The sequence below is a fragment of the Brienomyrus brachyistius genome, unplaced genomic scaffold, assembly GCF_023856365.1.
Source record: "Brienomyrus brachyistius isolate T26 unplaced genomic scaffold, BBRACH_0.4 scaffold33, whole genome shotgun sequence".
Taxonomy (NCBI): Eukaryota; Metazoa; Chordata; class Actinopteri; order Osteoglossiformes; family Mormyridae; genus Brienomyrus; species Brienomyrus brachyistius.
The window spans coordinates 4,652,034-4,666,473 of NW_026042308.1; the positions used below are offsets into that span (position 1 = coordinate 4,652,034).

The following is a 14,440-nucleotide window of genomic DNA, read 5'->3' on the forward strand; positions in this document are numbered from 1 at the left end:
TTTTTGGGGTGCAAGAGTTGTTGTACCACCCCCTGGCCGTTCACAGATCATAGAGGAAGTACATGAGGCACACCCAGGGGTGTCACGAATGAAAAGTTTAGCGAGATCCTATGTATGGTGGCCAAAAATGGATCAGGATTTGGAGAACAAAGTGAAGTCCTGTAGACAATGCCAGCTGAATCAGAACTCCCCTGCACCTGCACTTTTACATCCATGGGAGTGGCCTGCTAGACCTTGGTCTAGGTTGCACTTAGATTTTGCGGGACCATTTTTGGGACAAATGTTTTTGATTATGGTGGATGCACACTCTAAATGGATAGAGGCACACATAATGCACAACATCACGGCAGCTGTAACAATAGAGAAACTACGGCAGATTTTTGCAGTGCATGGATTCCTCGACAAGCTTGTCACAGATAATGGTACCACATTCACAAGTGAACTGTTCCAAGAGTTTATGAAGCAAAATGGAGTTCATCATATCCGTACAGCACCTTTTCATCCTGCCTCAAATGGGTTGGCAGAGCGAGCAGTACAAACAGTGAAAGAAGGTCTGAAAAAGATGACAGGAGGTTCACTGAGTACTCGTCTCTCACGTTTCTTGTTTCAGTATCGTCTCACGCCACAATCCACTACAGCACGCTCACCAGCCGAGATGCTCATGGGACGCAGGCCCAAATCAAGGTTGGATTTGCTGCGCCCTAACATGGAAGCAAGGGTGGAGAGAAAACAAGAAAAGCAAAAGGAGAAATTCAACCAGCAAGCACATAAGAGAGAATTTAAACCAGAGGATAAAGTCTATGTGAGGGATTTCAGTAAAACAAGCAGTCAGAAATGGTTATCAGGGACTGTATTAAAACCAAGTGGTCCGGTCTCATATGTTGTGCAGCTAGCGGATGGACGTGTAGTACGCAGACATGTGGATCACGTGAGGACACAACATGATTACGATGCGAGTACTGAAAATCTCTGTGATACAAACTTGCCATCTCTAAGTCATTTCCCAGGAAGTGAAAATGATCCTGAGACGGAGCCAGAGAGAGCTTCGCACACCGAGATGTCTGTGTCCCTTGCAGAAGTGGAGACACCAATTAATGTTGGACCCATACCAGTAGATTCTTCCAAAACCGCTGAACTAATTATAACCGAAGTTTCACCAAGAGTTGTGCGCAGATCACAGCGTCCTCGCAAACCTCCTAATAGATTAAACCTTTAAGAAAGAGGTGCAGTTATAATGCACCTAAGTTCTGGAAGAAGATATAGTTAGTTAATGCAAGAGATTTAACATTGTTAATATGGTTTCTATGTATATAGAGAAAACAAGTAACCTGGAAAATGTGAAGCAGTTGTAAACTTAAAGGGGGAGGGATGTTGTAATCTAAATCTGTAATGTATGTATGGGTCAATGTTGCCACCTAGTGGGAAAACTGTATAGTTTTTGTACAGCAAATGTTAACAGAGTTTCCGGTCAGGTGTCTAGATTATTTTCAATAAGTTTTGGTTACGATGCTAGAAGGCACATGTTATGTAGCTCCTGCCATCCGTTTGTGTAAGTGTACAAATGCGTGCATATAAAGTGTTCTTAAACACGTTTCGTGGTCAGGTGCTTATTTATTAAGTAAAGTTACCACAATCCCCAACTATCAAGTGCGACCCACAGCTAATCTCACCTAAGTGCAAAAGAAAAGGAAACCAAAAGACAAACACTCCACCTCACTCCCTGACCAAATAAACAGAGTCCAACACACACTTGCAAAACAAAATAGCTAGGGGTGCAACGGATCGCGGTTGATCCGTGATCCGTACGGATTACAACCCACGGTTCGGAACGCACGTGATCCGCGGATTAACTCGTTTTTTAAACTTTTAGATAAATAAAAAAAAAATAACCGCAGATAAAACAGTGTTTTCTGCTGATATTGCTTAAATAATAAATAATTAATTACACAGAAGTCGTGTTTACGTCAGCGGAACATGTGACTCAGTCAACAACGATGGCTAGCGGCGGAACAGAGGAACTCGAAAAGCCTCCCGCGTCATTCAAATCTTTTGTATGGGAGCATTTTGGCTTTCCTGTAAAATATAATGATGACGGAAGAAGGGTGGTGGACAAAACAGTTACAGTGTGTAGACACTGTGGCACGAGAAAGCCGTATGAAAGTGGCAATACATCGAGTATGGCCACGCATCTGAAGCGACATCACCCCGGTGTGCAGACAGGATGCAAACCGAAGCAACCACAGCAACAGCTGCTCACCGCTGCATTTAAGCAGCACTTTGCACCAGAATCAGAGCGGGCTAAAGCTATTACCAAATCTATCGGGATGTTTATCGCGGCAGACATGAGGCCATACTCTGTTGTTGAAAACAAGGGTTTTAAAAACCTCCTAAAAGTGCTTGAGCCACGGTACGAAATACCCTCGCGCACACATTTCAGCATGAAGGTCATGCCTGAACTTTACGAACAGGAAAAAAGCAAAATCGTCGCAGACTTATCAGATGCATCCTCTATTTCGATCACCACAGACGGGTGGACATCAAGGGCTACCGAAAGCTACGTGACTGTGACTGCCCATTATATAACAGCGGGATGGGAGATGCAAAGTCCGGTGCTACAGACACGCCCCCTCTATGAGACTCACACAAGCACAAATCTAGCGCAAATCCTGATAGAAGCAGTAGCTGAGTGGAAGTTAAAGAGACACAATGCATGTAGCAATATCCCAGTCACCACAGATAATGCCAGAAACCAAGTAAATGCAGTGACAGAAGCTGGACTAGGGCCACAGATATCTTGCTTTGCACATGTGATAAATTTAGCATGCCAAAGAGGAATCTCAGTTAACCAGATGGATCGCCTTCTTGGGAGGATTAGGAAGGTGGTTTCTTTTTTCCACAGAAGTACAACAGCAGCTCATGTCCTTAAAACAAAGCAAGAAATGCTACAGCTACCAGCCCACAAGCTCATACACGACGTCACTACAAGATGGAATTCCACATATGACATGTTGGAGCGCTATCTTGAGCAGCAGGCAGCAGTATACTCTGCACTGACAGAAAAGACACTGAAAAAAAATATCAGAGACATTGTCACCTTGTCTGATGATGATGTGAAAGTAGCAGAGGAGGTCCTTCAGCTCCTCAAACCTCTCAAAACAGTCACAACCCTATTGAGTACTGAAAATGCACCATCTGTGTCCATGATCCTACCTCTGAAAACCAGAATTATACAATCCATGTGTGCAAATGAGGAAGACACCAGCATTACCAGAGATGTTAAGGCTGCCATAAGAGGGGACCTGATTTCCAGATACACCAACCCCCCTGAAATACAAGATTATCTTCACAGATCTACTGCACTTGATCCAAGGTTCAAGTCCCTGACTCACATAGAACCAGCCCTACGCGAGAAGACATACACTGATCTCACAACTGAGATTGTGGCTACTGAAGAGGTAAAAAATAATACAGTTATTCATATTATTTAATATTAATATAATTAAGTTATAAAATATTTTAACTATTATTTATGTGAATATTTGATCTTAATTTTGAAAATTACCAGCATATGTTATTGATTGCCTATGAAATATATAACAAGAAATATAGTTAAATAACTCAGTAATTTTTTCTGCAGGGTCAAGCCACAGAGCCAACACCCTCTGAAGAAGACACAGGGCCAAATGCATCTCCTCCACAAAAGAAGTCTGCCATAGAAGAGCTTTTTGGGGATACATTTGTGAAAGAGTCAGACACAGAGAAAACTTTTTACAACACAATCAAAGAGGAGGTAGCATCATACAGGGCAGCAAGCAGTTTGCCAGTGGATGGTGGTAATCCGCTGGCGTGGTGGAAACACAATGAGTGTAAATACCCTCACATTGCAAAAATGGCAAGACACTACCTTGCTGTGCCTGGCACTTCAGTTCCTAGTGAGAGGGTATTCTCCACAGCAGGTGACATAGTGACAGCTAAGAGGTCTACTCTCTCCCCAGAGAATGTAGACATCCTCATCTTTTTGAAAAAAAAATTGTCATTATAAGGTTTGGCCTGTTTTCAGTTCTCAGGTTGTTTTTCAATTGTTGCATTGAAGTATTCAAGTATTGAGAATTTTATTTAAAAATTGTATTTATTCAGCTTTTTCAGTTATTTCTTGGTTTTATTTTTGTAATTTATTTTAGTTATTTTTGATAAAACCAAAAGTTCCTTGCCATACTGTTCTTGTAATAAATGAGAAGCAAATTACATTTGACTCCTCCCCTTTTTGCTGATCCGAAAATTGATCCGATCCGTGACTCAAAATCCATGATATGATCCGAACCGTTAGTTTTGTGATCCGTTGCACCACTAATGAAGACTAGGAGGTGAATTTAGAGGATGAAGAGGTGAAGAGGAAGGAGGAAGGGTAAGAAGAAATAGAATAACTGATGTCATCAGAGCTACAACAGTGGATCATGTGATCAACCATGGAATGACCCTGAGGGAAGCTGGCCAATGGGTTCAGCCTGACCTGAGCCGCTACGCTGTAGCAGGCATCATAAGGACGGTTCCAAATGAGAATCGGTTAGTACAGTTACTTCACAGTACGTTTTGTAGTGGTACCATACTGTAATGAGAATCGGTTAGTACAGTTACTTCACAGTACGTTTTGTAATAGTACTATACTCTAATGAGAAACACAACAATGCTGTACAGGTAAAAACTGAAATGGTTACTCTACAGACCTGCTAGACATCCAGAATCTGGGGGCAGAGGAAGAATGTTCACTGAAGAACGAGAGACCCATATAGTTAATATGGTGATCACAAATAATTCCATTAGGCTACGAGAAATACAGCAGCGTATAATAGAGGATGACACCACCTCCCAAAACATGAACAATGTGAGCATCTCTGCATTATCTCGTGTACTGGCATGCAACAGAATCAGGATGAAGCACATTTACAGAGTCCCTTTTGAACGAAACAGTGAACGCGTTGGCATGGCAGGAACATTACTGGACACGGTGCCATAACCAATGTCCCAGGACAGCGTGGTGGTAACATAACTATGTGTGCAGCTATAAGTCAGAACGGTGCTGTTCACCATCATGCAACCCTGGGCCCATGTAACACTGCACACATTATTACATTCCTGGACAGTCTACATCATATGCTCACTAATGTTCACAGACCAGTTATGTCATCATATGGGACAATATTAGTTTCCATAGGACTGGTTTACAGTCGCCCACTCTTCACTGTACTCAACCTCCCGCCTTACTCTCCATTCTTGAATCCGATTGAAGAATTCTTCTCTGCCTGGTGCTGGAAGGTCTATGATCGTCATCCCCATCAACGCATGGCTCTTTTACAGGCAATGGAGGAGGCATGCGAGAATATTGACCAGGCATCATGTCAGGCCTGGATGAGGCACTCCAGGAGAGTTTCCCCGGTGCCTTGGACTAGAAAGCATTGCATGTGATGTTGATGAAATTCTGTGGCCGGACCCAAAGAGACGACAAGAATGATTTTTTTTTTCTCTCTCAGTGAAATTGTATGTACGGGCGGCATGGTGGTGCAGTGGTTAGCACTGTCGCCTCACACCTCTGGGACCCGGGTTCGAGTCTCCGCCTGGGTCACATGTGTGCGGAGTTTGCATGTTCTCCCCGTGTCGTCGTGGGGTTTCCTCCGGGTACTCCGGTTTCCCCCCACAGTCCAAAAACATGCTGAGGCTAATTGGAGTTGCTGAATTGCCCGTAGGTGTGTATGCGTGAGTGACTGGTGTGTGAGTGTGCCCTGCGATGGGCTGGCCCCCCATCCTGGGTTGTTCCCTGCCTCGTGCCCATTGATTCCGGGATAGGCTCCGGACCCCCCGCGACCCAATAGGATAAGCGGTTTGGAAAATGGATGGATGGATGGATGAAATTGTATGTTGTCTTATGTTTCTTTTGATGCATGTGAATAAACATTCATACTTGAAATTTGAATCTTGAATTGTGTTTACAGAACTATTTATGACAAAAGTATGACCTCAAATTGACATACCTCGTGCACAGAGAAAGCAAAAGCCAGATGTGTTTTCCATTCCTACCATAAGTGTGTAGTTGGCATTTGTGTGCTTATTAAGATGATGGTTTGTGTTAACTGATTGGTACAAAAATACAATTTTTCCAAAGGTTTGAAGAGTTAAGCACGATTTATTAGCTTTTGCAAGAGACCTACAATGTTTTGCTGATTTGGTGGTTTTTTTATTTGTGTGCAGAGTTTTTGCAAAATAGCCAGTAGTTACAAAAATGTGTTTAAGCCACCAGTAAAAAACGTGTGTGCTTTGGTGCACATCCATCCATCCATCCATTTTCCAAACCGCTTATCCTACTGGGTCGCGGGGGGGTCCAGAGCCTATCCTGGAAGCAATGGGCACGAGGCAGGGAACAACCCAGGATGGGGGGCCAGCCCATTGCAGGGCACGCTCACACACCAGTGACTCTCACACACACACACCTATGGGCAATTTAGCAACTGCAATTAGCCTTAGCATGTTTTTGGACTGTGGGGGGAAACCAGAGTACCCGGAGGAAACCTCACGATGACATGGGGAGAACATGCAAACTCCACACATGTGACCCAGGCAGAGACTCAAACCCGGGTCCCAGAGGTGTGAGGCAACAGTGCTAACCACTGCACCATCATGCCGCCCCCCATAAATTCATTTTTCCATTTTTATTTTCAATAATACTGATGTTAACTCAGCATCTTATTTTCAATGTTGAAAAAGTCACTTTATATCAAGGTTTCGCCACCATTAATTTTTCAATATTAAACATCTGACCAAAAATCAATTCAGTTTCAATGCTGATAATTTATCACTGACCATAATTCAATGGATTTAACTATACTTCAACGCTGAAACAATAACATGATGCTATCTGGGCTATGAATAATTATTTCAATTGATATACAGATTCCAAGCCCATATAGGTGATACACAGGTACGTAATGGGCGTCTTATGTCTGAGGTAGCCAGCTACTGTGTTTGATAACCCACCATCATAATAATAGTTTCCTTGCACCAGTATGAAAGTAAACCAATTGATCCCTCTTGCAATAACCTGTGGTATGAAACTGAATAAAATGTATCGTACCAGTCTTGGGGAAAACCAGTGAGAATCCACTGTGAAACAGCACTGCGCAAATTCTCATGTGTTCCTAATGACAAGGGCAAGACTGGTAATCAAACTATCCTCTCAGCAGGAGTGTTAGTGTAAAAGCAGGGCTTATTGACACAGATAATAAAGCTTGTTAGAATGCGTAACATAATTATTTAGCTGGGCCCAGAAGAGGTGAGAGCTCCCCTAGTGGCTACAGGAGTGCATTTTCCCCAAAGCAGATATAATGGATGGTGGTCTTATTGCTTTTAGACCACAACTTGGGATAGAAGAACAAATCAAATTATTTTCCTCATTTAATATTCAGATTTTAATTGGGCTTAAATTTTAGAGCACAGTGTGTTCTAGGATGGTACGTTATGGATATTAGTCTCTACCACATTCTAACGCTATAAATCCGGACCTTTTCCTATGTTTGATTTGGTGGCTGCCAGGCGTTCTGAGTAGTATAGTGACTATGGTAGGCGAGTGATTCCCTAAGGAATTTTTTGTTCTGTTCTGTGTGGCAAATACATATAATGCTGACATTTTTCCTGGAAGATTTGGGATTTTTCATCCCGTGCCTTAAGGTATTTCTCTCCAGCTCTAGGGAGTCTCCCCCGAAAACACCAGTCAGTCACTAGCCTTACACTTATGCTTGCTGACTTATTCAACACCATGAATGGATTAACAGAAAAACAGAAACCTATTAAAAGGCTGCACCATATCATGATATGCAAATAAACATCCAGCATCATTGTTTCACAGGGAAGTACATTATTTATTGATAATTATAACCCTAACCCTTACTTCTCAGCTTGACAAACATAAGGTGCGGTGTGTGAACATGTGAACTGGTTGAAATGCAAGTGTCTCACAGTCAATGCATAAGACTTGAGAGCCTTGACTTTACTTATATAGCCCACAACATGTTTATGATTCATAAATAAATCTGGCCAGCAAATCGGTCTTTCATTTTCCACAGAATAAAAAAAACGATAATGTTATCCCGCTGATAATTGCAGGCGCGTTTCACCCCCGGCACTGGCTGGAGACACAGGCAAAAGGCATACAATCTTATTGAGGTACAAAAATTATTCCATCTACTCTGCACTTCTGCATAACTTCCATCATAGTGCCAGTTTTTGCGGTCAGCAAGTTTATTACTGTAAGCGCCTCCATAGTAGTGCCTCTGAGGAACTGAACCGGACTTCCGATGGTGTCTCTCACATGCACATCATACATATATATATATATATATATATATATATATATATATATATATATATATATATATATATACACTCACTCTCTCCAGGTCTTTCACATGATATGTGGTCAGCCACTATATGGGAGGGATATTCAGGCATAAATTAAGGGCATATTTACAAGCCTCACTAGTGTACCTATGTAACCGGTCATTCCCTGCCTATACTCTGCATTGTGTTTTGGGGTGTTATCAGGTGTGTGTGGGGTGCAGGAGGAAGGGATATTACAGATGTCGTTGTCGTTCCCGGATTTTATTGAATCTGTTGGGAACAATAAGGAAAGGGGTAAACTTCATATGCTCTGGCCCTCTTGCTCTCTCTGCTCAAAGTAAAACAATGTATATACTTATGTATAGATGTGTTTTCTATCCCCTGCTTATGATGAATAATAAATCAAATATAATATATAATATATGTGTCATAATTATACAATTGATTTACTAACTCGGGGGACCCTGCCACTAGATCCTCACCTCTTCCCGCGTGTGCAATACACCAAAGGGAAGAGGAAATGAGGTCGGGACCCTTATAAAGGGGAAAAGACAGAGGGAGGGGCGATGCAGGACAAAAGCATCATGGGAAAGTTTAAAGGATATTGTACCCATCAGGTTAGACAGAAGAAGGAAAACAGAATCTTGTATAATTATAAATTAAAAGTAAAATAACAACCTGTTACACGTCACCTACACTTCAGACTTCATCCTCAAAATCAAAGCAGTATTAACACAAGCAACATGTTCCATCTCTTAAATCCAATCTAACTTTTAAAAATAAAGTCTGTTTCAACTGGACTTTTATCTAAGAAAAACAAACATTTTATGTTCGAGGTGTTATAAAACTACTGAAACAAATAATTGGCTATACTGCAGTTCCGCTGTCTTGTTTGGCACCCTAAATTATGTCCTGCATTCTGTGGAAACAAATGAAGGCTGAGGAATGTTACGTAACACAGCTAGAATGCAAAAACTCTATCTGGTGTAATTCAGTGCATAAAACCAATGGTCTTAAGTGTGGTGTCTTCTTCGTAACACTCCCTGACTTTTGTATCCATGACCATGAGATAGGGTGGGCTGCTTTTCTTCCTTCCTTTGACTAGTATTCCTCCCTTTCCTCCCAGCCTTGGTTGGTGGGTCAGGCAGCATCACCTTCTTTTAATAGACCCAGGTGTCATTTATCTTGAAATTAGGTTCAAGTGCAGAAAATGATCTAGCAGAAGTCTTAGACAATCTCTGAATTACAGAGAAATCTGATTTATTCTGAAACTGTGAGAAATTGTTCATCTGTATTTTGCTGCATTGCTAATTGTTGATGTGTGTGCCCTCCTTGTGCAGTAAAGGGGAGATCACATGCAGAGCTGGTTTTCTGTAGTTTCTTAGCCTGAATTAAAATAAAATATTCTCTTCATATAGGAACCAAGTCTCTGGCTGGAAATTTCTACAAAAGGTCCATCTTCTTTTGCCGTATCAACACTTAAATGAGAAAAGCAGACAGGGACAGTATAGGTGACAGCAGTGACTGTCCTTCCATGCCATCCATATGTACAAGGGGTATGACCAGAGTACACATGTACAAAAAATTATATATCAAAAGCAAGTACCTTTGTTGAAACGTGAAGGTAATCGTTTACAGCATAACAATTCCATCCTAAAATAAAGAATTTGTCTGTGTATTGCCTAGGAACTGCTACAATGTTAAAATGGTAAATCCCAACCAAACAGAGCAAAAACTGACACGTTATTTAAGAACTGAAAGAAGGAGAAAATTGAAAACTTTCTTCGAGGGATCAATAACATATATGTTTTGTTTCCCACGGTCCTGTTACTAATTCAAATCTTAAATCCTGTACTTTGATATTTTGGGCTGAATGTAATGACAGCAAACGTAACAGCTGCCTCAATGCAGGTGAAGGCAGCCCAGAGGGTCCAAGAGGTCAGTGGTCAATTACTGCATAGGGATCAAATCTGCAATCAGAAAATTACTGCATACATGCCTTTATATTACGGTCAAGCGGAGAGTCAGAGCAGTTTCCATAGAAACAACGTAAACAAACTTTACCGTTTGAAGCACAACAAACTCTGAGTGAAAATGGCGCAGAGGTGAGTAGCTTGTTAGCTCTCCAAAATGTCTTTGAATTCTTCAACTGATGTTGTGCTACTTTGATTATTTAGCCTTTTATACTATAATGACATAGTAAATGTCTATAATACAATAAAAAAACATTAATTTTTTTTTAATATTACATATTTTTTAACGTCATTTAAAGTGCAGTGGTTTTTATTGCTACTGTGGTTGCTAATATTTAAATAATGACAGACTATTTGGTTAGTAAATTCATCTCAAACATGCTAGTTTAGTAGGGCTTCCCAACCTTTCGATGTCCGCGGATCGGTTTCCGTCGTAGAAAAGTGTCACGGATCGGTAAGACGGCGGTATAATTTGGGGGTTCCCACGCCGAGCGGCGGGAGATTGACGGTGTATACGGACATGCGGGGCTAATGGCGTATTTCCGTACATCAATACGGGCAGCTTTCTTTCCAAAATGGCGCGATCCCCTAATAAACGGGACGGCTGGCTCCTCTACCCCCGGTTGTCTGCCGCCCGGTGCAATACTCCGCGCGGACGGTACCGGAACACCGACCGGAAGTTGGGACCCCCTACTGTACAGGGTGGTAGGTAAATTGTAAAAAAAAAATTGGGGCATTACTTTCAGAGTAGGCTAGATGCTTCTAAGTTTATCATTACATCTATTTACATTGTTACACAGGATTAACACTTTCAAATATTCTTAGCTTGGTTAGTGTTAACTCAGTTCTTGGTAGTATTCATCTGGGTATTCATTTGATGTGGAGCACAGTTGTTTCGTATTTGATTCTAGTTATAATTTGGTGACATTACTGTTTAATATGATATTGCACTTACAGTATCGTGCATTTTACAGTAGATTTTTTTGCAATCTTGCTCGCTGTTTCTTTTATTCTTTCTTTTTTATATATGTGAACCCTGTAATTATTTATTATAATAATTCTAACAATTGTATTTTCTGTATGGTTGAAGAATTTCCAGCTCTTTATTTATTTTATTATCTCTGTTAAGTGCTGGTTAATCTCTCATTTATTCCCCAGAGAGCGAATTGAGAGAGCTGATCGATGGACCAACACCCAACACTGGGAAGCCTGGAACCTGTGGGATGAAGTGATCAACTGGGGAGAAGGTGTGGAGGAGTTCTCACCAGTGACACTCCCCACTGTCCAGGTTGGGGGGGTTAAAGGGGGATTGGGGGGGTCTACTGATTTTGGTAAGGGAGGGGAGAGTGTGGAAAAGGATGGACTGCTAGCCAGCACTAGTATTTCATCTCAAAGTCTTCAGAGTAATTACGGCCTTTCATCTGAAGACTGGGAAATTTATAAAACTTGCTACCTAAACAAAAAAAAGAAAGTCAGGAAGGACCGGACAAGCCGGGGGGAAGGTGAGGTAAGGGGGCAGAGTAGTGAGGAATATGTGGAGGTACCAGAGTGGGGAACATTTGAGGGGAAGGCCTCCAGGGTTGTGATGGAGGGGACAGAGGCTGGTATTAGTATGATGGATATGCTAAATGGAGGTGAGGAGAGTGGATGTGAGGTGGGAGTGAATGTGGAGGAGGTTAAGGGAGGAGGAGGGAAAAGTACAGGGAATGCTGTGGAGTATGTAGTGTCACAAAGAGGCAGAACTTGGCTAGAACCCATCCAGGAGGAAGACCTTGAGGAAGATGAAGAAACAGATGAGGAGCTTCAGGAAGCAGAAGACACTGATGCTGCCACAGTGGACAGTTGGCAGTGCATGGCGGCATATGTAGCCAGAATATGGCTGCAGACTTTACAGGAAGATGGACCTGAGGAAAATGAAGAAGCTGATGTGGTATTCCAGCAGGCAGAAGATGCTGATGCTACCACACTGGTCAGGTTTCAGTGTATGGTGGCATCTGAAGACAGATCACAGCTACTGACTATACCAGAAGAAGGACCTGAGGAAGAGGACGAGACTGAAGTGATGAAGACAGATAAAACAAAAGAAGATGCTGATGCTGCCGAGAAGATCTACAGTGAAGAAGAAGTATCATTCCATGTGAATGCCGAAGATCTTTCTGAAGATGATACTGAGAAGAGCCACAAGAAGAAGAAGAAGAAGATGAAGTGGTGCTTCTTCTGCTGTCCCCTGCCCTTCAGAAGAAGTAGCAAGAGGCAGTAATTATAAGGTTGTGAATTCAGGTTTACAAATGACTTAAAGCAGTAATATAACTGCATTATTGACACCTTCACAATGCACTGTAATGCATCCATAAATATATTATAGACATGGGTATAAATATTGAAGAAAAAAAAGCATAACACATTATAGCCATGTTTATTATGGATTAATGGCCGATATAATGTATTATGAAGATATTTATTGTGTATATATAGATCAGAGCATTCATAATGCATTATCAAGATAGCTATAATGTGTTATGCCTTTGTATAAGTATTTACAGCCGTGTTTTTAATACTTTTATAAATGATTTATAAGGCATTAATTGGGTATGTATGATGCAGTTATATGACTGCTTTAAGTAAAGTTAAGTAAAGTGTTTATTTTCTTTTTCTTAGAATACCCGTGTTAGAGCCCTGCATTGGGACTGGGATCCCGCGGGACCCAACGGAAAGTGATACTGTTTAAGTGTTAATGTAGCTATAAGATACGATAGGATAAGATATGCTAAGTTAAAATATAAGATAGGCTAAGACGAAATATATTAATATAAGCTAAGTTGAAATATAATAAGATAAGATAGGTTAAGTTATATGATAAGATAGGCTAAGTTAAAATATAATAAGATAGGTTAAGTTAAGATATGACAAGATAGGCTAAGATAAAATATGATAGGCTAAGTTAACACATGATAAGATAGGCTAAGTTAAAATATTATAAGATAGGCTAAGTTAAAATATAAGATGGGTTAAGTTAACATATGATAAGGTAGGCTATGTTAAGATAAGAGATTTGCAATAAAACATATTTACTTTTCAAACTGTGTCTTTGTCATCTTTTCAGTGTTGTGTCTGTCTTTGTTTGATAATTTTGAATTGTTAATTTATATCTGACACTCTCCTAAATGTCAATAAGCAGAGACGGAGGAATGGGAGGAAGGTACAGTTAAGTATAAATGATAAAATATCAAAATCACAGTGTTGCCTTGTTTTGACGCAGAAAAAGTAATTTCATGTGTTACTGCCACCTATGCGTTAATGGCTGCAAATGTTGGTGTTAGAAGTGCTGGTAAATAACGCAGCGTAAGTTTAACTCCGGTGTGTTTCTGAAAAACGCTATCATTCGGCGACCGTATAGGAGAGGATTCTGGTAAGTAGCTGGCAAAGTTGTCATTTAACGTAATGCTAACGTCATCACGCACCTTTCGTCCTTTATAGTTTTAGTCCGGTGCACTCTGTATCCATGCTAACTAGCTAGCTAATGTTAACATGACGCAGTACAGTCTTCCAGCTTGGGGATTCCCACCCCTGTCCGCGGCCAGTATTCCGCAGGGGGGTTTGCGGAGGTGTTGGTTGCAAATACAAACGTTCCCTTCATGTTCATGCGTTGTGTTCTAATGTGTAAATAAAAGATAACTATCAAATTCAATGTTTATGTCCTATTATACTAGATAAGACTGTAAAATAGTTTGCCCTGCAAATGGATGCCATGCAGTCAGAGTATGATCAAGATAGGGTGTGAGTGTGGAAAAAAGACAAATGTAACAGTATTTGAGGGATGGAGGGATGAGAAGAGTGGGATGGAGGGAAATGTAAGGAGAAGGAGGTTCCTCGGAGCTCCGAGATGTGTTTGGCTGTAATAAATCTGGAATATAGCTATATGACATAGTTTTTGATAACACCAGCATTTATTTTTTAGGTTTGTCGAGCTCCGTCAAAACAATTAGAACGAGTTCATTATGTAACTGGAACCCCTCTCACATGTAAACACAGTGACACGCTACAGCGTTGGTTTGTTGTCTGAGGATATGATACTGACCACA

General features: G+C 41.1%; 1 protein-coding gene across 1 annotated transcript; it reads left to right on the forward strand.

Moving 5' to 3' along the window:
- The first annotated feature begins 10,730 nt into the window (after positions 1-10,730).
- On the forward strand, positions 10,731-12,930 carry LOC125721461 (uncharacterized). Its single transcript, XM_048997374.1, has 2 exons — positions 10,731-11,063; positions 11,517-12,930. The coding sequence occupies exon 2, from the start codon at positions 11,944-11,946 to the stop codon at positions 12,616-12,618; it is 675 nt and encodes a 224-aa protein (XP_048853331.1). The 5' UTR covers positions 10,731-11,063; positions 11,517-11,943; the 3' UTR covers positions 12,619-12,930.
- Positions 12,931-14,440: the final 1,510 nt, after the last annotated feature.

Excerpts from the sequence above, each read along its gene's own strand:
- LOC125721461 (XM_048997374.1), top strand. The coding sequence starts at position 11,944 with ATGGAGGGGACAGAGGCTGGTATTAGTATGATGGATATGCTAAATGGA.